Source organism: Ranitomeya variabilis, chromosome 7 (assembly GCF_051348905.1).
Source record: "Ranitomeya variabilis isolate aRanVar5 chromosome 7, aRanVar5.hap1, whole genome shotgun sequence".
NCBI lineage: Eukaryota > Metazoa > Chordata > Amphibia > Anura > Dendrobatidae > Ranitomeya > Ranitomeya variabilis.
In genome coordinates this window covers 68,852,736-68,879,215 of record NC_135238.1, presented here as the reverse complement: position 1 = coordinate 68,879,215, position 26,480 = coordinate 68,852,736, and the positions used below count along the sequence as shown (strand labels likewise).

Sequence of the window (26,480 nt, the reverse complement as noted above, 5' to 3'; positions counted from 1 at the left end):
CCACTCAGATATCTCGTCCTCCCGACCGGAACCCCTAGCTACGCCTCTGCTGCTGACAATAAGAGCTTACACTCTACAGGAGAGAGAGAGGACCTCACTAACCATAACAGTCTACACTTTACAGGCAAGAGATAGGACGCATCTGTTCAGAACAGCTTACACTGTACAGGAGAGAGAGAAAAAGAGAGGACCCAGCTGACCATAACAGCTTACACTTTACAGAAGCGAGAGAGAGAGGACTTTGTCCATTATAAGAGCTTACAATCTATAGAGAGAGAGACTTACCCAGCGACTCTGGCGATGGAAAACGGCTCTACTATGCAAACTGTCCTCTGCTTTGAACCGCTGATCTGTGATGGCCCAGGTACTGACCACCACTGTACAAGGTATGAAAATCAGTAATATGTCATATCTGCAGGGCATTGCGGGAATGTCTGACGAGCTATGAAAAAAAGACATTAGCTCGCTCTCTGATGCTTCAGCAAAGTTTTGTTTTTGTGAAATGGTAATCGAATTTCAAAGTGTTTTAAATTGCCTGAAAGTGCAAATTTCAAGAAATTCGAATCAAACTCAGTCCTCAATCTGCTCATCTCTAGTGTCAATGTGTAATATGTGTTGTGAGAAACACACTGCCACATTTCTTCAGTGGTGATGCCTATAAAGTGCTTGTATATGAACCCAACTTCCCTGGCACAGTTGTAGAAGACATGCTTGGAAGAATACAGCAGTAGAGTCTTATTACATGGAACATATGATTATTAATAGAAAATACTGCTTTATATTATATTTTTTAATCTGATTTTTTGGGGGGTTGTTTGTGTTTTATTTATATTTTCTATGGGAGCAGGCATCTTGTCTGAGATGACAGCATCCTCTTTATAGTTCGGTTTACAGTTGCAACTTATAGCATTGGAGTCAATAGAAAGAGATTATGTTCACTGTCTTTCTTCTGTGAAAGTGTTTGGGCATGTTTTGTGCGTAGGTCACCTTGCAGAGAAGGGGGCAGAGGTGGGCTGTGACCTATACCTATTGTCAGTGGTAGATTTATATTATCTATAGATCATTCTGCAAGGAGTTTGTATGGTCTCCCTGTGTTTGCGTGGGTTTCTTCCAGGTTCTCCAGTTTCCTTCCACGCTCCAAAGTGAATTTAGATGAACCGTGAAGAAAATGGGAAAATCCAGCAACCGCAAAAGCCATAAAACTTCACATTTATTAGTAGATTTAAAACATGAAAAGGAAAACTTAAAAAAAAAAACATGATAACGGTCAACGCATTTCAAGCTACACTAGCTCTTAATCATAATGACTAACATACAGCATGTGAATTTAGATAGGGAATTTAGATTGTGGGCCCCAATGGGGACAGTTTGGATAATGTCTGTAGAGCGCTGTGGAATTAATGGCGCTATTTAAGTGAGTCAAATAAATAAATAAATAAAATAAATACCTGTTGAAAAGTTATTTTACAGAACATGAAGTGTCTGTGTATTATGCTTAGTAGCCAGAGTGAAAACTGCATGAATTCAAGTTATAAAAAAAAAATTTTTTAGATAACATGACATGAAAACTTAAAAAAAACCACAAAAAGTCTTTAAAGTATGTTTAACATAAAATCATTTTCTGGTGAACCATTGGGGCTGCTTCTTGAAGACTGGTGTTTGGCACGCCAGACTTGATGAAGATTCTCCTGGAGTAAGATGTGTCAAATTTATTAAGAGGTGTCCACATCTTTCAGCTGCCGTGTGCCCCCACAAGTATATTACAGTCAATGTATGGATTTCCGTTATAACTTATGCCACTTTTGTGGCTACGCCCCCTCCCTACTTTTCTTAAAAAGTTGGCAATGCAAGCAAAAAAACTTCCAAAAGTCACAACTATGAATTGTCCATAAAGGTTGCAATATTTCAAACAGCTTTATGTCAGAATTCTCTTAAACTGTTTGATGAATCTGGACAAATATCTTAGAAGACTTGTAGATCAGTTCCCAGAGGCATCACATCCAGTCCTCCAGTGTCGTGGTTCAGAAAAGTAAGAAAGGCTTTGATCGCTTCCGCTTCACGATGACTTTTATGTTGGGTGTATCCATATCCATTATTCTGGTCCATCAGCCACCATTTCTGATAGCATTGTTGATGTAGTAGCTCTCTCATGAAAACTGCTTCAATTTTCAACCCTGGTGCAGATTATAGTTTTTTTTCTATGATTAGGTTCATTATAGTAAATTGGCTCAAAAAAATTGAGTTTCACATTTATTCCACAACTCCTAAGCAATATGTATTAAATTATTTTAGATGAATGGAAAACAAAAGTTTGTGTTTCCTCCACTGTCAAATTTTGAAGTACAGTAACACTGATGATCGCAAGGCATGTCCATTAATTGCTTCCGTTCTCTGAAGGAATATCACAAGCTGGTTAGCACAGAAATTGAATTATATCCATAAATGGTTGATTTTTCACTCTCAGGTAAGTGATATGTAGTCTTCTTGATAAAGTTCTTTCCTTTGATAGACCATGATTGAGATCCAGTACATCTGCAACGTAATCGTTGATCTTCACATCCAAGAACATATCATCGTAATCTTTATTTTCATGGCTCGTTCCATATTTTAAATAACCTGGTCTCGAGTTCGTTTAAGACCAGTAACTCTAGCGGCCAAGAGAAAGGCCATCCCAGTAAGCACCTCGGTGATGAAGGATATCCAAGCAAGAGCCAAGGACCATCCAAACCGAATATCAATTTCCGATAGAATGGCACTGCCTAAGGAGTACAGTGCGTAGTTAAATGCTGCAGCGGAATATGCTATGTAGATGCTGATTCCAGTGAGAGTCACCAGTGCTGAGGAAAAGTTTAAAAAAAAAAAACATATTTAGCAAGTAATTGAACAGAAAGTTAATGGATGTGAACAATTATCTGAGCATTCATAAATGGATTCTAGACAAGATGAAATATTAAGTGCATGGTAGATGGCATACATAGTCCCTATAGGTTCATATTATCAGTGACAGTAAGACACCCTATTCTCATCAAGAAGCAATGTGTCTCTGAAGTTTTTTTTGTATTACACAATGTGTTATAGCAATTTTTTTTAAGGAGGCAATATGCAAAAGTATTTGGATCTATATATTGCGGAAGGACACAATGGAATGTGAGCAGCACAACAGCATCATAACAATAATACGTCTGCTTTGTAAATACATTCTTCTTTTATAGAATATTGGAAGCCATACCTCTGTGGTATCAAAATCACAAATTCATTTTTTGGCACATAAATATACCAGTAACAAACTGCTATATACTTGCCCAATAGTCTCGATTTGCTGGAAATTGCCTATCAAAGAGGTATGTCTTAGCAAGACCAAGTCTAAAAGTGGAATCTTGGTGACCCGTATTTATAAGATGTTCCTGGGAGATCGTATGTGCGGGAGTGAAATGGCTGTAATTTTCCCTTCCAAACATCAGTAAGTCTGCTATTATTATCTACTGTACTATTATTATACTATTATCTACTGTATCTATTATTCTATGCACACAGAACAATTGTTAATAGGAAGAAATCATCAGGAAATGACCTATTGTTTAAAGGGAACCTGTCACCCCCAAAATCGAAGATGAGCTAAGCCCACCAGCATCAGGGGCTTATCTACAGCATTCTGTAATGGTGTAGATAAGCCCCCGATGTATCCTGAAAGATGAGAAAAAGAGGTTAGATTATACTCATCTGGGGGGGCGGTCTGGTCCGATAGGCATCGCGGTCCAGTCTGGGGCCTCCCATCTTCATAGGATGACATCCTCTTGTCTTCACCCTGCGGCTCCGGTGCAGGCGTACTTTGTCTGCCCTGTTGAGGGCAGAGCAAAGTACTGCAGGGCTCAGGCGCCAGGCCTTTCTGACCTTTCCCACCGCCTGTGCACTGCAGTACTTTGCTCTGCCCTCAACAGGGCAGACAAAGTACGCATGCGCCAGAGCCGCAGCGTGAATACACTGTCCAAATATTACTAATAAAATTGACTTTTTGTACAATTTGCTTAAATTTGGACTATTGCACTGTGTTTTTTCTGTGATTTAGCTTTATGCATAATCAGTGTGTCCCACACTTTTCCATTTACAGGCCTGTTGTATCCAGATGGATTGTTTCCCATAAGATATAATGATTAGATCACCTTATATTTGCCTGTTGTGTTTTCCTAGACTCTATATATTAGATTATATAATGCCACCAAAGGGGCAGTTGATACACATGATCAACTAATAGCTACGTACACAAGCAAACGCAAAACCAATTGGTGGCCAATGTTTTTATTTTAAAACATTCTTGATGTATTTACCTACAATGCATTTGTTTTATGATGTGAAATAAACCCTGATTGGAACATCAAAGAACTTCATAAACAAAGACTCTTTGTGGAAGAATTAGGAAAGTCACTTGTTATGCCAAGCATTCTAGGAAGAAAAGTAAAACCCCGAAGTGAAGAAGCAGCAGCCATAGTAAACCATATCTGGCAGGATGCTCAACACCGCGAACCCACATCCTCCATCAGCACTGGAAAAACCTTAAAAAGGAGAAGATGCAGCATTTGTCCATCTTCCTGTAATAAAACAAATAATACATCTTCTAGTCATAGTATTTATATAAAGCAAACGGGGGTTATTTCTGTGCAGAATGTAAGAATGCCTGAATATAGCAATAAGTGAACCTGTACAACCCTTCACAAAAGAAAATAAAGCAAACTGAAGCTTTGATTTCCATTTTTCATTTGTTTTTGACCACCCATATTCAAATACAGTTAAATAATGCAAAAGGTATTCAAATAATACGCTTAGAGTAGCTAAATGTCAAAACGAGCAGACTGTAATAGGTTGAACAGTACAAGTGTTTATTTATTTTACTCACGCATATAGCGCCATTAATTCCACAGCACTTTACAGACATTATCAGACATTTACAGGCATTATGCAATACCTTTTGCATTATTTAAGTGTCCCTAATGGGGCTCACAATCTAGAATCCCTATCAGCATGTTTTTGGAATGTGGGAGAGAACCGGAGAACCGGGTGGAAATCCACGCAAAATGCGGGAGAACATACAAACTTTTTGCAGATATTGTCCTTGGTGGGATTTGAAACCAAGACCCCAGCGCTGCAAGGCTGCAGTGCTAGCCACTGAGCCACCGTGCTGCCCCTTGTGTGTTTAGCCAATATGAACAGAACAGCAGAGTTAAACTGATAAATGGTTGAGTTTACTACAGAATACATTTTCGTCATTTCAATGCTTTCCACTTTTTGGTAAAATATAAATTACCGCTGGTCAGAGTTGGTGTTTCTGATGCTGTCACACAGCGAACAGTGTGGCAACCGCCAGATGTTCAGACCACCCCATTCAAGGGATTTGGGATCAAGTGTGGGTACCATTCTGGTACCCGAACCAGACTTTTTTATAAAGTTCGGCAGAACCCAACAGACCCAAAAATCCACTGGTTGTCACGCAATGTGTAGAAAAAGGCTAAGTGCAACACAAAGGGATAAGGGAAAGGGAAACAAACACCAGGGAAGGGGGGGTGGAGACCCCTAGACAGATATAACCTCACCATATCTTCCCTATCATCCTTATATAGGTTCTGCACCTATCGCCAAGCAGGATACCAAATCCCTGCCTGACCCTGGCGATAAGCCCTGCACCGCGAAGGGCAGGATGTCCATTTCTCAATCCCCACTACCTCTAAAGACAAGTGAAGCAAGGGGAACACTTAGCTTGAGTAGACTCAGAGAGAAACACCAATGTCCTCCAAACTCCAGAGAGGACAATAGCTGACTACTACAGCTCCAAGCCTCAACAGGGAAATGCAAATGGAAATGTTCACCAACAAATCCCAACAGCAAGTTGGGAGTTATAAACACCCTGATCCAGATGACCCCATCAGAGCTGGGGGAGGTGGTCACTAGTCTGCAAAGTAAACTGCTGAGACCTTCTGCAGACAGATGCAGTGCAATGTTCTACAGTCTCTGACATATCCGTGACAGTGGTCCACCCATACCTAGATCCTAGCTTTCCCCTACCAAGAGGAGGAAATCCCCAAATATCAGATATAGCAATGAAATTGAGTAAGCGGGACTTATGAAAACTACCAAGCGTTGTAAATAAGGGTGGTTTATAACTCTTATTCATTTCAATGAACAATCTATAGCTGCATTTCTATAATGCAATATACAGCAAATAAAATGCACAATGAGTTTTGCTAAAGACACAATCAACTCCCTGCATATGCTGTTCTATTACCAAAATTGCTCTGCAACTTTTATTCTGGCGATGATGCAGTGCAGGGAAGATAAGAGGGGTTACCATGGGTGAATTATGTCATTTAGATTACAACTTCCAAATGTTATAGATTACCACTGCAACAGGATTCAGCTGACTGTAATGAAGCCATTTACTTGATATACAAATATTCAGAAATGACCTCCAGCTCGATTTTACATTGCAGAAAGTAAAGTGGATGTGATATTGGTCTTTTTTAGTAATTACAGGGCAGTTAAATTGTCATCTTGTCTGACGTTTGATTTTTCAGATATTTTAGGCTTACGGAATCACAAAATTTACTGATTTTTCATATTCCCATATACTGTAGTACACTCAGTGCACCTTGAAGGAATATGCTGTAAAATAACAACAGGACTCAAGCTGAAGAGTGTTCTAGATACATATTGGTCTATACCCCAACTATACTCGCTGCTATACAAAGTGAATTACAGACTCAAAGGCATTTTCGTCACTATCAAGTGTGCAGGACAGATGTTTCCCATATAATGGATTCTCCACAAGATTAAACATATACTCTGTGCCATTTGGATTACGGCTCTTGTATGCAATATATGATTGCAATTGATTTTCCATTCCATCAGGGTAAAATGAGGGCTTTATCTGTTCACTTTGTGTTCACGCGTTTCTAAAAGCATAGATATGCTACGTCCAGTATCACACAAGGTTTATTTTGCACTTTAAGAAATTATTTGTAATACATTCCACCAGAGTGTTCTTGTTTGAGGTTTGATAATGCTATGAAAGTCATTTCATTTATGTCAGGTATAAAATATAGCTGTACTTTATAAAACATATGAAGACATGACAAGATAAATATTTATTAAATAATCTGACTGTCTTAAAGCAAATCTGTCATTAAAATCTGTCTTTCAAAATGTGTCTATTTCATGATTGCACATTATAATGACAGGACTCAATTATTCTAAAGGCACAAAAAATATTGTGTCATTTGGAGATTAGCTGAAGACTTATGCTCCATGGTCCTTCCAAAATGTCACCGACTTCTCTGTCCAAAAGATTCTTCTTCTAATGCTCAAAGTCAAATCCATCAGTAACACCATTCTAAAAAGTTAACCCCTCAAGGTGTTAAAAACCATATTCGAGAAGTTTATTAACACTTCAGTTCCTTCACGAGAACTAAAGCAATGTGGAAGGAAAAAATTAACTTTATTCACAAAAATCTTTCTTTACACCCAAACCTTTTTATTTTCACAAGGTTAACAAGAGAAAATGGACCATACAATTTGTTATGCAATTTATCCAGAGTACGCCGATACCCCATATAAGTGGATGAAATCCACTGCTTGTGTGCACGGCCGGGCTCGGAAGGGAAGAGGCGCCATTTGACTTTTTGAACGGAAAATTGGCTGGAATCGAGAGAGCACCCGATGCAAAGTCGAGTAGCAAGCACTAGCCGTCATACAGTGATCTTTTTTTTTTACTTTTGAAAAAACAACCCTTTCCCCAACTTTAACACAACCCTAACCCCAACTCTAACTGCAAAGAATGGAAAAACTTAAAAAAAAACTAAATCAAATCCCCCATTTTCACCCCCTTAGTAAGATAAAAATTACAATTTTTTTTTTATTTTGATTACTGTGATAGACCCTATCACAGTGATCAAAAGGAACCAATAGGAAAAATTCTCTATTGTTGCTGAGTGCTATTTGGCAGATCTTGGCAGATGGACAGTGCATGCGCCCACCATTTTTTCCAGCAAAATGAAGTAGAGGGCTGGGGGACAGAGCAGGAGGGCTTGGAAATGGCAGAGGTATCAGGGAGGCTTGGGGGACCCCATTTCTCTCTACTCTGATATGTTAGATCATATCAGAGGAGAAAGAAATTAATTTTAAATCAGATTTATTCTTTTGTGATCGCAGTTATTTGGTGAATAACATCAATTACTTGACAGGGGACTGTAAAAATGGCCCTGATCATGTTCTCCAGGGTCTCAGCTACCCCCGGAAATGTTCCAACACGGTGGAGCGCTATAACCTTTGTTTCTCAGTGTCGATAAAAAGCATTGCTGAGGAATAAGTAACCTTAACTGCCGCCGTTAAAACTGCTTTCCTCATCATGCTGCCATTTGGCTGTCTGAAGAACCACCAACTGACCTTAATTTTATGGAGGTCAAGAATTAGTGTCTCCCGACATACAAACTCTCTGTGAGTTATTGAAACAGTTAAAAGGACTTAGGACGATTTTTTTTTCCAAAAAAATAGTATTACTAGCAGGCTATTATTTATCAAAAGAGCCTATTTTAATATTTAGCTTTAAATTTTTGATCATTATTAAAGGTCAACTATTAAACATATACACCAACATTTTTAATCATTATCTGCATTTTGTTAAATATCTTTAAAAAAAATTGTAACTGCAGATTTGTGAATCCTTACATAGTTCACACTGTGTGCTCTGAGAATTCTCCAGTGTCAGTGCTGAGAATAGAGGTCACTGCAAGTATGTGATAAGCATACTCCCTGCCAGAATCCAACTGCACTGGTGCCAATCTTTTGCAATACACTTGCATTGAGCACATCAGAAGCAGTCTAGTTGATTTCTGCCCAGGAGCATGCACATCGCATACTTGCGTTCATGGTACCGCAGTGCCGTCACTGGAGAATCCTCACAGCGCGCAGTGCTGCCACTTTTCTCTATTTCCTACCTACCCCCTGTCTCAGTGATTGACAAGCCATTATTCTTTCAGGGACCTGCCTCACCCAACCAAGATCCAGTGCAAGCGTTGCCATTCCATGAGGTGCTGCATGCACAGTAAATTCCTGATGAAGCTGACAATAAGAGGCTGATGCAATCTGCAGAGTTTCATGCTTTACTCATGCCACTCATTCCTGAACTGTTCATCTTGTGAAGAAGACTCAGTGTCTGGCATTAACTGCAAGCTTTGCAGATTAGGCAGACCACTGAGAGTCATCTTCATCGGGACCTTACATGCATTTGTGGAATGAGAATGCTTGCACCAGATTGTGGGTGGTAGAGGCAGGATCCTTAAATAGGAGTGTAGCTCTTTTGTCACTGACTCGTGATGAGCTCAGAGAACTGGAGACACTTTTGTGCTACCTCAGGCAGGGAAATGTGTTACCTCAGGCAGGAAAATATGTTACCTCAGGCAGAGAAATATGTTACCCGCAAGCATAAAAAAAGTTACCACAAGCAGGGAAATGTATTACCTCAGACAGGAAAATATGTCACCTCAGGCAGCTAAATGTGCTACCTCAGGCAGACAAATGTTTACCCCAAGCAGGGAAATGTGCTATCCCAGGCAGGGAAATGTGCTACCCCAGGCAGGGAAATGTGTTACCTCAGGCAGGCAAATATGTTACCTCAGACAAGGAAATATGTTATTTCAGGCTGTGAAATATATTACCTCAGAAAGAAAAAAGAGTTACCTCAGGCAGGGAAATGTGTTACCTCTGACAGGAAAATGTGTTACCTCAGGCATTGAAATATGTTACCTCAAGCAAGAAAATGTGTTACCTTAGGCATTAAAATAAGTTATCTCAAGCAAGAACATGTGTTACCTCAGGAAGTGAAAGGTGTTACCTCAGACAGAGAAATGTGCTACCTTAGAAAATAGCAGCTGTGAGTCCCTACTGCTCACCCCCTCCTGATCAGGAGATGTGGTATAATCAGACCATGTTCCTGCATGGTCAGACACAGCCATTGCACAGTACACAGCAGGGCACATTTATAAGATTACCTCTAAGCACAGAAACATTTTATTTAAACATATTCAGTTGCAGAAATTATTATTATTCCAAAATGAGTTGATTAACATGTACTTTGTTTATGGGAAAATTCCTTTAGTGACACTTATTTGAAATGAAATCACAATAAACACATAGACACAAAATATGGGCCTGCAGTGATAATTGAAGGTGGTTGTAAATGTATGTACGTTTCAATGTATACTTTACCTCCAAAAAGAAACAGCATCCCTGTTAGGAGCAGAAGCAGGTACGCTCTTGCAAGTATACTAACAAAACCAGTCATTCCTCCAAATATCATCAGGATTAAACTGAGAGGTAACAATATGACTAGCGTCCCATGCATACCTGCAAAAATAATATTGTTTATTACTAGCCAATAATGATTTCATGTTGAAGTTGTTAATGTGTAGCAAATTATTACAGCAATTAATTACCTTTACATAAATCTGAGACTGAATAATTGCATGAGTAATAGCACAATGGAAATGCTAAAGTATGAAATAGATTTTAAATTAGTTAATGCTTTGCACAGGCTGCAGTGCATTACTGTGTGTAATTATATTATTCATTTATCGGAATTCTATTCGTGACTATCATGATGTTCAGGGAAATATCACAAGAAAAATAATAGATTTCTTTTAAGACATTTATAGCTTTTTCTCATAATTATCTATGTCAATGTATAGAATGCTTATAATCAGGTACAGACTGGGGCTGAAATTCAGCCCTGGAATTTGAAATCACACAGGCCCATGCTGTCCCCGTCCCCAAGCACCAGATGAGATATATTACTAATATTACCCTGGATGGAAGAAAACAAGATTTACTACAACACCAATATTTCCAACGATGCCAGTGGCCTGCTAGGGTAAGGGACAGAGTCAACAACTTTGTGCTTCATCACAGCTCTTAACAGTATGGGCGTCTTGAGAACACCGATTCTGTTAACAACAAAGCAGACAAGGCAGCCCACGACCAGACAGGCCCTTCTGGCATTTGCCAGAATTACCAGATGGCCAGTCCGGCCCAGCTTATAATATGGTTTTACAAGAAACTTAAAGGGGTCATCTGGTCACCCCAAGCTGAGGGCCAATACATAGGATAGGTGATCGATATGAAAGAGGTGCAGATCCAATGCTCTGCACCCCTAAATATCAGCTCTATTTTCTCCAGCAGTTGCTGGATGTAAACACTTTAACCGGAGCTGCAAAATGCAGCCATATTTATTTTATTCAATTATATAGTGCCCTTAAGGCCATGTGCACACGTTCAGGTTTTTTTCGCGTTTTTTCGCTCTAAAAACGCTATAAAAACTCATTAAAAACGCATGCATTATGCATTCTATCATTTAGAATGCATTCTGCATGTTTTGTGAACATGGATGCGTTTTTTTCCGCGAAAAAAACGCATTGCGGTGAAATAATGAGCATGTTCATTAATTTTGCGGATTTTCTGCGTTTTTCCCGCAATTCTATGCATCTGGGAAAAAACGCACAAAAAAAGCATCAAAAACGAGTCAAAAAACGCAAAAAAAAGGCATGCGGATTTCTGGCAGAAATTTCCATTTTTTTGTCAGGAAAATTTCTGCAAGAAATCCTGACGTGTGCACATACCCTCAGTCCACTGCTCTTTACAGACATTATCATCGCTGTCCACACTGGGGCTCACAATCCAGATTCCCTATCAGTGTCTTCGGAGTGTGAGAGCAAACACAAGGAGTTCATACAGACTCCTTGCAAATGTCCTTGGCAGGATTTGTAGTGTGAATATAAAAATGGCTATTTTGAGTCCATACTGAAATATACAGAATGCATTCAGATCATTACAAATCAGCATTTCTGGTCATGCATTTACAGACAGGCAATGCTCACAGTGGCACACTCTTGAGAAAGTTTACTTATTGTTTGAAAGTGTTTACCTCACAAACAGTTCTATATTTCTCTATGTTTGTTGTTTGTTTTTGTAAATCATGGAGGTTTATTTAACCTCTGTCTGCGGTGGTTTTATCTAATCCTTGGGGCTTTTATAGTCAGGGTTTATTGCCCATCATTTGATGTTCGTCTGGTATCTCTGTTTCATCTTACCTTGAAAGCTGGCCACTGGAAGGTCAAGGTAAAATCAAAGTGACTAAATAGTGTAAATCACTATAAAGGAACATGACTAAGATAGAAACAGAAAGTTGGGTATCTGTACTTATACAGTATGCAGGGCCGCATTTGGCACAGGCAGACCAGGCAGACGCCTGGGGCCCCCACCTACAAAGGGGCCCCCTGCATCTGCAACCCCTGTATGAAGTGCCCAGAGGGTGTACAGCAGTGAAGCAGCAGTCCCAGAGCGTCTCTCCCAAACCCCCCTTGAGACCCCCTCAGTGCTGTGATTTACTGTGGTCCCAGAGCTCTGTGCTGTTTGCTGTAGGATCAGGTTTCACAGTCACATACAGCAGGGATCAGCATAGGCTCTGACCACAGTCACTGCTTGTAATCTGACAGGGCGACCTGCTGTCCCTACTGTCTGAATGACACAAGGCAGGAATATTGTCTGCTGAATCAGGGTATTTATTATATAGAAATAAATGAATTCCCACGTGAAATAATAAGGGTAAACTATACACATATAGTACAGGTGTGCATAGGAATCAGCGTTCTTGGTGAATTTTTGCAGCCAAAACCTGCTCTCTTGGCAGTAAAAACACTGCTATCAAAACACACATTTGTTTAGGGTATATGCAGAGGATCCGGAAATGGCCGCCCTTTGGATGCAGTGGACATGTGCTGCGTCCAAAGTGCTGCCATCTTTTGAACACCGGTGATTCCGCTTGTGTTCATTGATCTGTGCGGAATCCCTGCGTCCTATACATTGCATGGGTGAGATTTCTCTTGTGGAGACTCGCATCTACGCCATATAAATTGACATGCTGCAGCCTGGACAGACGCGCCCCATGTCCGTCTCTGCGGGTGAGGTGCAGGTGTCAGTGCAAGCATAGTAGAGATGGAATTTCTTGAAATCCCATCCACTATACTGTAACATCTGGCCGCTGCGGGTTGGACGCTGCACAAGTACACAGCAGCCGACCCGCAGCGTTTACTCATTGTGGGCACACACCCTTAGAGCTTTTGCTGTTTGTTTTTTACAGTATGCATTTTGTCTACAGTACATGTTTAATAAAGTTAGTTTTATTCACAAAAAAACGCAGCGAAAAACAACGTTGCAACATTTGCAGCATTTTTTAAACTTTTTCATTGCTTTCTATGGGTGAAAAAAATTGCTGAAAGCGACACGCTGCAGATTTAAAAAACGCTGCAGTTGTGAAATTCAGTCAGGGGAAAATAAAAGGGTGTGCAGGAGATTTCTGAAAATCTCAGTTTTTGCTTGTGCTGTAAAATGCTGTAAACTTATTTGGAGAAGAAAAAGCTGCAAAAATTCTGCATCTGAACATGGCGAAAAGCTGCTTTTCAAAGTGCCAGCTAAACATGGGAGATTTCCGAAATCTCCTGCCGGTGCTTGTTTTTTTTCTGACTGGATTTCAGAACTGTAGCGCTTTTTAAATATGCAGCGTGTCACTTCTTTCAGTGTGTTTTCACCCTTAAAAAGCAATGAAAGAATAAAAAATCTGCAGATATTGCAATGGCATTTTTCACTGCTATTTTTTGAGTTGTTTTGGTGAATTAAACTATTAGGTCTCGTTCACATGTTCAGTATTTCTAATGCAGAAACAGCAGTGGAACAATGAGGCTATGTGCACACGTTGCGGAATCTGCCGTGGATTTTTCCACGCAGATTCCTAAAAATCTGCAGGTAAAAGGCCCTACGTTTTACCTGCAGATTTACGGCGGAATTACCGCGTTTTTTGTGCGGATTCCACCTGCGTTTTTACACCTGCGGATTCCTATTATCGAGCAGGTGTAAAACGCTGCAGAATCTGCACAAAGAATTGACATGCTGCAGAAAATACAACGCAGCATTTCTGCGCTGTATTTTCCGCAGCATGTGTATGGCGGATTTTGTTTTCCATAGGTTTACATGGTGCTGTACAACGCATGGAAAACTGCTGCAGATCCACAGCAAAATCTGCAGCGTGTGCACGTACCCTGAGAAACACATCACTACTTCTGTATTTCTCACCCTCCTGGTTTTGGCTTACACATACTGATGTGAAATACTGACCAAATACTGATCGTATGAATGTGGTCTTAAACATACTGTAGACAAAGCAAACATCCTCACTCCAAAAAAAAAAGCTGAAGAAAGTGTGAAGAACACCACAAAACAAGCTGAAAAACAGGTGCTTTGAACGCAACATTTTTACTGCTAATAGAAAAGGTTTTGGCTACTGAAAAAAATGCTGCATGTGAACATAGTCTTACTCTGAAACGCTATGTCTATCTGTGGTGTTACATAGGACTGCAGGTGACATCTCCTAATTTATCTGTACGCAGAGAGTTATCACTGCTGTCTCTGGTGTTACATAGGACTGCAGGGGACATCTAATACATTATCTGTACTCAGAGAGTTATCACTGTATTATCTGTGGTGTTAAAAAAAATTAAGAGGGGGTTGGGGGCAACTCTTTGTCTTGGGCCCCCAATCTTTTCTGACCCTAGCAACGCCCCTGCATACAGCTAATAGTGGCAGACCTGTTGGCCGATATAAGGCCCCTAAATATGGGGGCCACAGTGTGAGCACTGGCTCCAGGCGCCTCCACCAACTGTATCCACATCCTGCTCATGTAATGTAACCTAAATGTTTGTGTGATTTTACAATGTTAGCATTTGGGGCCCCACTTTAAATTTTTGCCTAGGGCCCCACTTTGTCTAAAACCGGCCCTGACAGTATGTGTACAGTGTTGTGATACCTGCATAAGTGGGGACGCCCATGCAGTGTAGATAATCTTCCAGGGGTTCTCTGTCTTGGCGTTGCTTCTCTTATATTCCAGATGGACGATGTTTAAAAGCTTTTTTTGATGATGTGAGTACATGTAGTTAATCTTTATATGTACTTAATCATTATATGTATTTAATCTTTATATGTTCTTAACCTTTGTATGTTAAAATATACAAAAGTGCACGCAATTATACTATTCCTTTAATTTTGTACTTTGAAATAAAATTGCGTTATATCGCAAGTAGTAGCCTTCTTTAAAGCCATATCCGAACCTTAAGGTTAAAAACTTGGCAATACAGGATTTGATTTCAGGACCCCAGCACTGTAGAGCTACAGTTCTAGCCACGGCGTTGACAGTGGCTGCTGATGGGCTCTGCAAAATGGCTTCTATTCATAGGAGCTAATCTACAGTACCCAGCAGCAGTCTGTCCACAATCAATAAAGCTGTGCTTTGCAGCTCTGCTCATAGACCCCTATTCATAAAGACCAGTCTTGATAAGGATTAGAGGTGAGCAAATTTTCCAATATTCGGTTCAGATTACGATCGCCGGCAAATATTGTTTTTTGCTATATTTGCTGAACATAGCCATTGGAGTCACTGGGAGTAGAAATGAGCAAATATGTTCTGAAATGATCGTCAAACATAATTTTGGCACGAATGGGGTTCTAATATGGCACGAATATGGCAAATTCGGATTTGGTGATCGGTTCCAAACATATTTGCGCATCTCTAATAAGGAGGTGTGTTGGATCCAGACTCTCGTGATTCATTAAGAGGTGCGCTGACAAGAGGAGTGTCTTACATGTAGCATACACCTCTGTACGCCTCACCACAAATATTACTCCAGTTAGAAACTGGAGTATAATTTCTAGCCCTCATCATATTCGCGTTCCGCACCATCTCTGAAACTGATGAAAATGCCAAACATTGCAAAATTTTTCTACAACTTTTTAAAGAGTTTACAACAGAACGGCATACTCTCGTTGATAAATTGGGGCCAAAGTGTTTACATCCAGCAGTCACTTGAGCAAATAACAGATAATCAACAGAGATGCCAGATGTCAGACTCTCACTGATCTGATGTTTATGACCTATCTTGTGCAACCATAGATCAGTCATGAATCTGATGTGGCTAGACAACCCCTTTAAAATGAATGACCACTTTTTAGAAGTATTATTATTATTATTATTATTATTATTATTTATTGTTAAGTATGTTAAGTCTTGGTCCAAAATTTAGATTCTGATTACATTGATAATATACAGTTTCTTTGCAGGTCCGAAGGGCTTTGTTTTTTCTAATAAAGAGCTCCAAATTCTTACTGCCAATTTTTTTATGATATTCTCCCTAAATACGCTGAATTTGCAGAATGGGCAAAACAAAAATTGGAACAGGACCCTGAGTTTACACAGAACATTATGTTCAGTGATGAGGCAAACTTTTTTGGGTGGGCCATTTATATGGATACACCTAAATAACATGGGAATGATGACAGTTTTCTTGCGTAGGGTGTCTTGCTTTGAAATCTGCTGCAGTGACCCGGGTACTGCGTTCACCAGACATCAACACAATTTCTATCCACTCCTCACGTGTTAACCTCTGCTACATGTTAATGGCTGTAAACAAAGAGAAACTTGTAAATAACTCAAGAAAGAAGAAAGTTACGCTAAAACCAAGCACACCATTGTTTTTGTTGTGAAATTCTCAATAAGTTTGATGTGTCACATGACCCTTGTAACAACTCTGCTGGCATCACGGCATGGCCTCGCATTTCTCACACTATCTTACCCACTGCTCCAGGCCATGATGTGGTTTCTGTTTCTTGCCAGCTCCATGTTCTGTGTCTCTGCTCTCTGCATGCTTCATAGTTTTGTGTATAGAGGGGCGGCGCCTGAACTCTCTGGTTCTTATAGGAATCAGGTGCATCTGTCCAATCTGTTCCTGACCAATTGCCAGGAGACCTCCAGTATTTAGTTCAGCTCCACCCAGTGGTCTGGGCCTGTGCAATGTGTTAGCTCAGTTAGTGTCTTGCTTCTGAGTTTGCCTGGCCTTGCTCTGAGTTACTCCCTCTCTGGAGGATTCTCTGTGTTATTTCCTTGGTCTTGTTTTCCGCCCACCAGGAGGCAGAATATCCTGGTCCCAGTGTCTTTGTCCTTGTGTCTTGTTCCTTTGCCTTGTCTGTACTTAGTCTTACCTCGGTCTTGTAGTCTTTGGCTTCCTTCCCTGTTGTCTTTCCTTGTATTCTCAGTCTGCTTACACTCCGCACTCTTGCAGCTCTGCCTGCTCTGAACCTTTGTTTCTTTACCTCTGCTCCTCACTTCTGCGTTTCTGCTCCTTTCTACTCAGCTTATCTTCTGCTGTTGCAGTTATCCCTTGCTGCAGCTTCTCTCCACATTCTTTGTGGCTCTGCTCAGCTTTGCTGCAGAGACCCCTCCCGCAGCTCCTCTCCGCTCCTTGCGGTTCTACCTGGCTCCGCTCCTTGCGGTTCTACCTGGCTCCGCTCCTTGCGGTTCTACCAGGCTCCGCTCCTTGCGGTTCTACCTGGCTCCGCTCCTTGCGGTTCTACCTGGCTCAGCTCCTTGCGGTTCTACCTGGCTCCGCTCCTTGCGGTTCTACCTGGCTCCGCTCCTTGCGGTTCTACCTGGCTCCGCTCTTTGCGGTTCTACTTCTCCTGCACTTGGCTCCGCCTCCAGCTCTTGGCTCCGCCTCCTGCATTTCTGTTCTTGGCTCCGCCTCCTGCATTTCTGTTCTTGGCTCTAGCTCCTGTGCTTTCGCTCTGCATCCGCTCTTGCGGTCTTTATCTACTTATTCCTAGGTCCTCGTGTCTGAACAGGTTCTTACCCATTCTACATACCTGCCTGCAGACCGGTCCCTACCGGTTCTTCCAGTGTACCAGTCTTGTCCACCAGTCGTGCCAGAGAGCCAGCCGTGCCCGCCTGCCTACCTGAGAGCCAGCCGTGCCTGCCTGCCTGACAGTGTTCCTGTTGTACCCATCTGCCTGCCTATGTGCCAGCCGTGCCCGCTTGCTTGTCTATGTTCCATTCCCCGGTGGGATCAGCAGCCACAACCAGACTCCACCCTGGAGTGGTACCTGGTAGCTTCCTATTGCAGAAGTCTGACCTCACCATCAGAGGCTCCAGCGAACACCTAGGAAGCTACTTAGTTACGCCCCTTCCAGGGAGGTTTGGTCTGTGGTCCAGTGGGGCCACTCCCCCGCACGCCCGCGCCAACCAGTCTGGGTGCGAGCATGACAGTTTGCACAGGCCATGGCCTCTGCTGTATCCCCTGTCCTACCGCTCGCAGAGCATGATGAACTTTTTTCCTGCCCGTATGAGCAACCTGAAAAATTTGTTCCACCAAGGGTGGTTCAGATTGAAGAGACCTCTGACCCAATTATTGTCTCTAATGCTCTCTTCAAGCAACTTCAGGCCTATGAGGAGGAGCACTACCCAGCTGACCCACCTAGGTTCTATGGGAATCCTGAAGAATGCCAGGGGTTCCTGAAGCAGTGCTTACGCTACATCCTGCAGAATGCAGCTTGTTTCCCCTCTGACTGGGTCAAGGTGGGTTACATCATGTCCTACCTGGCCGAAGATGCTCTAATATGGATGTCTCCCCTCTGGGAAGCAGGGGATCCTATCGTCTTGAACCTAGGGGCCTTTCTGGTGGCCTTCTGTAAAGTCTTTGACAAGCCTTGTCCTCCTGCTCCTGTTAAGTCTTCCCCCATCTAGATCCGAGAGGCGCTCCAGACGGGCAAAACCCGTGAAGAAACCCCCACGTCAAGCCATGACCGTCTGTGACCCTCCTGTTCCTCTACCCGTTAAAGCAGCAACCTGTGTGAAGCCTAAGAAGGTTGATGAGAGTGGGCTGGCAAAGCAGCAACCTGAAATCAGCCATAAGAAGGGCATACTATGTCGCTGCTGTTGTGAGGAACACCTGGATGGCCTCTGTCCAGGGGATCTTAAGCTCCAAAACCTCGGGCCAGTTGGAGAGGCTGCCCCTGGCGAGAGTACTTCCTCTCCATCTAAGTTAATGACTGTTTCTCTGCCTTCTGGGAGCTTTGGTGTGTCTAAGCCGCCTGTCATACGGAGTCGGTGTATGGTCTCCCTTCTTCAGCTCCAGAACCCAGTGTGGGCGTTGCCTGATAATGGCCGAACCCTGCTAAAGAGCAGTCTAGTCCTGCAAGGACAACTACAGCTCCAAGTTGGAGCCTTATACATGAAGAAGTTTGTTTTCCGTATGCTGTCTGTTATGCCCATGGGTCATTCTAAGCCAAAGACTCTACCACCCGCTCTGGTCAAGAGTTGCAGTAAGGTGCTTCGTTTGAACTTACCCAGTCTTGAGAAGTGTCTGGTTCCCATGCGTCAAAGACACTCAGCAGTGACATCTTCTTCTGCTGGTCTGCTAGTCGTCGAGTCAAGCTGTGCTGACGTCACCGAAGATGGGGAAACGGTGACTATGTCTCCACACATCTCCAGCGACTATACCAGTAAACACTTAGTCGTCGAGTCAAGATGTGCTAATGTCACCGAAGATGGGGAAGCGGTGACTATCTCTCCACACGTCTCCAGCGACTTTGCCTGTGTTCCGTTCCTAGGAACATCCCCACCGCTTGGACGATTTCTTCTGGATAATGGGCAGAAGATGGTTCCTATGTTTGTACCTTCTGCGTCCTTGTGGCCGGCTGGTGAAGATTTCAAGACAGAAGTTTGTTCACCTCAATTTTTCTCTGACCCGGTGGAGCTGATGCTCTCCACACTCATCTCTAGTGACTTTTCCTGTGTTCAGTATCCGGGAGCTTCTCTACTACCTGTTGGGCAAAATTTGAATCCTATGAGACGGTTTCCAGTTTCCAAGTGTCTGGCAGGTGAAGATATTAAGACGGCAGCATTCAAGTCCCTGTTACCTATGTACCTGGAGGAGGTGGTCCTGCTCATTGTGGAAGCTAACCCTGTTGAGTACCAAAAGACTTTGTTTTCTGAGATACCTGGTGACCCTCCTGCCGCCTTCTACCCTGAAGATGTCATGTTGGCCTGGACTATGTGTGCTCCCATCCTTCTTCTACAAGTTATTCTGGCTGGCTTGAAGAAGAGGGGCCGTAAAGGGGGGGGTACTGTAACACCTCTGCTGGCATCACGGCATGGCCTCGCATTTCTCACACTATCTTACCCACTGCTCCAGGCCATGATGTGGTTTCTGTTTCTTGCCAGCTCCATGTTCTGTGTCTCTGCTCTCTGCATGCTTCATAGTTCTGTGTATAGAGGGGTGGCGCCTGAACTCTCTGGTTCTTATAGGAATCAGGTGCATCTGTCCAATCTGTTCCTGACCAATTGTCAGGAGACCTCCAGTATTTAGTTCAGCTCCACCCAGTGGTCTGGGCCTGTGCAATGTGTTAGCTCAGTTAGTGTCTTGCTTCTGAGTTTGCCTGGCCTTGCTCTGAGTTACTCCCTCTCTGGAGGATTCTCTGTGTTATTTCCTTGGTCTTGTTTTCCGCCCACCAGGAGGCAGTATATCCTGGTCCCAGTGTCTTTGTCCTTGTGTCTTGTTCCTTTGCCTTGTCTGTACTTAGTCTTACCTCGGTCTTGTAGTCTTTGGCTTCCTTCCCTGTTGTCTTTCCTTGTATTCTCAGTCTGCTTTCACTCCGCACTCTTGCAGCTCTGCCTGCTCTGAACCTTTGTTTCTTTACCTCTGCTCCTCACTTCTGCGTTTCTGCTCCTTTCTACTCAGCTTATCTTCTGCTGTTGCAGTTATCCCTTGCTGCAGCTTCTCTCCACATTCTTTGTGGCTCTGCTCAGCTTTGCTGCAGAGACCCCTCCCGCAGCTCCTCTCCGCTCCTTGCGGTTCTACCTGGCTCCGCTCCTTGCGGTTCTACCTGGCTCCGCTCCTTGCGGTTCTACCTGGCTCCGCTCCTTGCGGTTCTACCTGGCTCCGCTCCTTGCGGTTCTACCTGGCTCCGCTCCTTGCGGTTCTACCTGGCTCCGCTCCTTGCGGTTCTACTTCTCCTGCACTTGGCTCCGCCTCCAGCTCTTGGCTCCGCCTCCTGCAGTGTTGCACTTGGCTCCGGCTCCAGCTCTTGGCTCCGCCTCCTGTATTTCTGTTCTTGGCTCTAGCTCCTGTGCTTTCGCTCTGCATCCGCTCTTGCGGTCTTTATCTACTTATTCCTAGGTCCTCGTGTCTGAACAGGTTCTTACCCGTTCTACATACCTGCCTGCAGACCGGTCCCTACCGGTTCTTCCAGTGTACCAGTCTTGTCCACCAGTCGTGCCAGAGAGCCAGCCGTGCCCGCCTGCCTACCTGAGAGCCAGCCGTGCCCGCCTGCCTGACAGTGTTCCTGTTGTACCCGTCTGCCTGCCTATGTGCCAGCCGTGCCCGCTTGCTTGTCTATGTTCCGTTCCCCGGTGGGATCAGCAGCCACAACCAGACTCCACCCTGGAGTGGTACCTGGTAGCTTCCTATTGCAGAAGTCTGACCTCACCATCAGAGGCTCCAGCGAACACCTAGGAAGCTACTTAGTTACGCCCCTTCCAGGGAGGTTTGGTCTGTGGTCCAGTGGGGCCACTCCCCCGCACGCACGCGCCAACCAGTCTGGGCGCGAGCATGACAACCTTCTTCCCATTGGAAAAAAATAAAGTTGGATCCAAAATGGCTGACTTCAAAATGGCCGCCATTTCACCACCCATCTTGAAAAGTTTTCCCCCTCCCATATACTAATATGCCACAAACAGGAAGTTGATATCACCAACCATTCCAATTTTATTTAGATGTATCCATATAAATGGCCCACCCACATAGATATTGAACTCTACAAAAACACAATAGGGGACATATATTAGGACAGGCGTACTTTACATCGGTCTTAATGAAATGCTTACTACCATAAAATACTCTAAATTTCTAAATTTATTAAAAATTAAAAGTGGAATAAATTATTATAGTAACTGTGTCAAAACATTCATGGCTCAGCTCCTTCTGAAAAGTGGAATATGTGGGGTGAAAGTTAAAAGAGCTGCATATAATGGTGTGCCGTAATTTGTGCCTTTTTTTACATCAGAAGGTGACATAAAGTCAATAATAAAGGTCTACCAATATGTCTTGTCTGATTAATTATCTAAGCTAAGAAATAGATTCGATGTTAACCTATGTTCCTTTAATCCTATTTTTCATCTACTGAATTCATTATGTCGACCACTTCACAAACTGAATTGGCTTTAACAGAAGTGTTATATTGTGATGCTATAAAAAGACCAGAAGCCTAATCTTTAAATAAATAAGTTTGCTGGTTTCAGTGCAGGATGATGAAACATTACTGATACTTTGCCACCATAATTAGTGTTTAGAGGATATCTGACATCTGCTATGTCAAATTAACCTTTAAAACATCGTATTAAGCAGTGGGCATTGTTATTGTGTTTGTGTCAAGTAGATACAGGTTGTAGCATGTTTTATGTATGGAAAAAGTTTGCTTTCTCTAGTTTTTAGTAGGGTTTGATGTTGATCATTAACTATTAATCATGTGTATGAGAGTTAAAAGATATTCACAATCCTATTCTGAAAAAATATGTTGGCCCCTTCCTCCCTTCCACCTTCACCCCTTTCTCAACTTGGACCTCTGCCTCATGGTTCTATTTTTTTTATTCTTGCTTACTTTTTTCTCTGTGACATTATCTTTTGCGTAGCAAAAAAAGTGTTGGCCCCTCCCACCCTTCCATCTCCACCACCACGCCTACCTCAACCCCCTCCTCCACTTGTACCTCTGTGTCTCATCCTTTCACCAACACCTCCATGCCCACTTCCATCCCCTCCTCTACTTGGATCTCTACCTTATGGCTCAATTTTTTTTATTTTTGTTAATTTTTTCTCTCCTTTTTTAACTCATTTGCCTAAAAAACAAGTGTTGTCCCCCTCCCCATATTCCACCTCCATCACCAAGCCCACATCCACCTTCTCCACACGTTGGACCTCTTCCTCATGGTTCTATTTTTTTTGTCACTGTTATTTTAAGACATTTCCCTATCCCCATTTTTATTGCAAGGCTACCACCATTTTACAGCCATTTTATAGCATGGGAATTCTTGTCTACATTTCTTTTTTATTAAGTATTTATAAGAAAAAATAATAGTTAAAAAAACATGTGGGATCCTTCTATTTTTAAGAACCAGCCAAGGGAACCATTGAAAGCAGACAGCCAAAGAAAAGAAAATTGTTATCACAGCTATTACCTTTACCAGGTGCTGTGCTTCATTTGAACAGTAATTTTGTTCCGAAAAACTCTGCAATGGGTATCTGTCAGTAGGATCAACCCTCCTAAGCTGTATATATGGGCATGCAGGTCAAGAGAAGCTGAATAAAATGATATCTTGATATCTGCGATCCAATGTCTTATTTCAAAAAAATACATAGAAGGGGGAGTTACCAGTGTGAGACACGTAACTAACACAGAACAGTAGAACTGAACTTTGTCTTTTTACAAACACATTTACTGCAGCTCTCACAGCTTTGTTTTATTGCAGCAATATTACAATCCTGTTTCCCAGTGAGGTGAAAGCTGAAGCTCAGGGGAATCTGCAGATGTGTCAGTTATAATCACACACAGCTCTGCAGGGAAATCAGGAGAGCAGAGAGCGGCCATTAAACACAACACTAGTAACGCCTCCTTCTATATAAAATAAGCCCTAGAGGCAGATTCTCATGTAGATCAGAATCCGTCCCACAGCCTGGAACAGCTCATTTACATGTAAGAAAAACATATATATCTCTGATAAAACATCGGGTTTCAGATATTAAGGGATCATTTTATTCAGCTTCCTGTGACCTACATGCCTATATGGATGGCTTAGGAGGGTTCATCTTACTAACAGGTTGTCTTTAATAGTGTTGAGCATTCCGATACTGCAAATATCGGGTATCGGCCGATATTCGCTGTATCGGAATTCCAATACCGAGTTCCGATATTTTTGTGATATCGGAAATCGGAATCGGAAGTTCCTATAACTTCACAGTGTATGGTTCCCAGAGTCTGGAGGGCCCTGGGATCCATATTCATGTAAAAAATAAAGAATAAAAAAAAAAAATATGGATATACTCACCCTCGGACGGGCCCTGGCTGTCACCGCTGCAAGCGTCTGCCTCCGTTCCTAAGATTGCAGTGAGTGTAGGACCTGCGATGATGTTGCGGTCTTGTGATTGGTCGCATGACCGCGACGTCATCGTAGGTCCTACACTCACTGCATTCTTAGGAACGGAGGCAGACGTTTGCAGCGGTGACAGCCAGGGGCCATCCGAGGGTGAGTATATCCATATTTTTTATTTTTATTCTTTATTTTTTACATGAATATGGATCCCAGGGCCTGAAGGAGAGTTTCCTCTCCTTCAGACCCTGGGAACCATCCAGGATATCTTCCGATATTTGTGTCCCATTGACTTGTATTGGTATCGGGTATCGGTATCGGCGATATCCGATATTTTTTGGATCCAATCCGATACCGATACTTTTGAATATCGGAAGGTATCGCTAAACACTAGTCTTTAAGGCTTTTGCCCTGGGATGCATGACTAGAGTCAAATAAAAGATTTGATTATACGCTGCTATATATAATTTTTTTTTTCAACTTTGATAAACTGACAAGATTTCAGAATTGATTTATTATTTTTTCACCGTTACATTCAAAGAGCTATTATTTTTATTTTCCTGGCATTACAACTATATGAAGGCTCATATTTTGTAGGATGCTTTGTAGTTTTTATGACAATATTCTGAGACCCATAATCTCTCTCATGATCACATGCATAAAACTATGGATTCCTTAGTATTCCAAGGCATTGTTGCCTGTCACTGTATCAATGACAGTCAAACTGTTAGACCATGCCTCTGGGATCTGAGCCTTTTCAGATACCGTCTGTTACTTCAGGATCATGACTGTCAATCACAGGGATGCTCCCATGAGCTCAGCTTCACTGCACCTGTACATATGGATCTGTACTTTCATGTGGCTCAAACAATTGTGCAATTGTGGATAATAATAACTATGGATAAGACTAACTATAACTTTTTTTTAGCTTGTGCATGAATTGAATAAAAGACCTCATTAAGCTGTTAAAAAATATGCTTCCTGGTTGTAATAATTATAGGGGATATGTTATGGTTTCCAATGGCAAGGAAACATCAGAAGCATAGAATAAACGGACAAGCTCTCGGGTGATGGAAACTAGAGCTGACCGCGATGCTAAACCTACACACCACACTAGAAGTAGCCAGGGGGCATTCCTGCGTTGTCTCTAGATGCCGCGCGCCAGCCGGAGAACTAACTACCCCTGGTAGAAGAAAACACAGTCCTGGCTTGCCTCCAGAGAATGTCCCCACAGGAGATAGCAGCCCCCCACATATAATAACGGTGAGAGCAGATGAAAAGACACACGTAGTATGAAAGCAGATTAGCACAGAGAGGCCCGCTAACTAAATAGCAGAAATATACAACAGAGGACTTCGCGGTCAGCTGCAAAACCCTTCAAAACACCATCCTGAAATTACCTTAACTCATGTGACAACTCATGCCACTGGAGTGGTAATTTCAGCCCAACAAGAGCTTCCAGCTGCAGAGATTCACATAAGTGCAAACTGGACAAAACATACAAAAATAGACTTAAGGACTAAAGTGTCCAACTTAGCTGAGCAGAAAACTGGGAGCAGGAACATGCAACAGAATCACTCTGGATACATTGATGGCCAGCATTAGAATGACTGAGGAGCAAGGTTAAATAGGATACTCCCACATCCTGATAGGAACAGGTGAACTGAGAAGGCAAAGCTTGCAGGACACCAGTACCACAAGAGACCACCGGGGGAGCCCACGAACCGAATCACAACAGTACCCCCCCCCTTAAGGAGGGGGCACCGAACCCTCACAAGAACCACCAGGGCGATCTGGATGAGCCCTATGAAAGGCACGGACCAAATCAGAAGCATGAACATCAGAAGCTGTAACCCAAGAATTATCCTCTTGACCGTAGCCCTTCCATTTCACCAGATATTGAAGTCTCCGTCTGGAAACACAGGAGTCCAAGATTTTCTCCACCACGTACTCCAATTCACCCTCAACCAGCACAGGAGCAGGAGGCTCAACAGAAGGCACAAGTGGTACCTCATACCTCCGCAATAATGACCGATGGAAGACATTATGGATAGCAAAGGATGCTGGGAGGTCCAAACGAAAAGACACAGGGTTAAGAATTTCCAAAATCTTATAAGGACCGATGAACCGAGGCTTAAACTTAGGAGAAGAGACCCTCATAGGGACAAAACGGGAGGACAACCACACCAAGTCCCCAACACGAAGACGAGGACCAACACGACGATGGCGATTAGCAAAACGTTGAGTCCTCTCCTGGGACAACTCCAAATTGTCCACCACCTGCCCCCAAATACGATGCAACCTATCCACCATGGTATCCACTCCAGGACAATCCGAAGACTCCACCTGACCAGATGAAAAACGAGGATGGAACCCTGAATTGCAAAAGAAAGGGGAGACCAAAGTGGCAGAACTGGCCCGATTA

At 42.6% G+C, this 26,480-nt stretch overlaps 1 protein-coding gene across 1 annotated transcript in view; it reads right to left on the bottom strand.

Annotated features, from left to right (window-relative positions):
• Positions 1 to 1,193: 1,193 nt before the first annotated feature.
• TMEM114 (transmembrane protein 114) overlaps positions 1,194 to 26,480 on the bottom strand; it is a 58,133-nt gene continuing 32,846 nt past the window's right edge. The window contains exons 3-4 of the mRNA XM_077275256.1: positions 10,252 to 10,389; positions 1,194 to 2,837 (exon numbers count right to left, since the gene is read on the bottom strand). Of these exons, the coding sequence (XP_077131371.1) occupies positions 2,608 to 2,837; positions 10,252 to 10,389 (368 nt within the window). The 3' untranslated portion in view covers positions 1,194 to 2,607. The remainder of the gene's footprint in view (positions 2,838 to 10,251; positions 10,390 to 26,480) is intronic.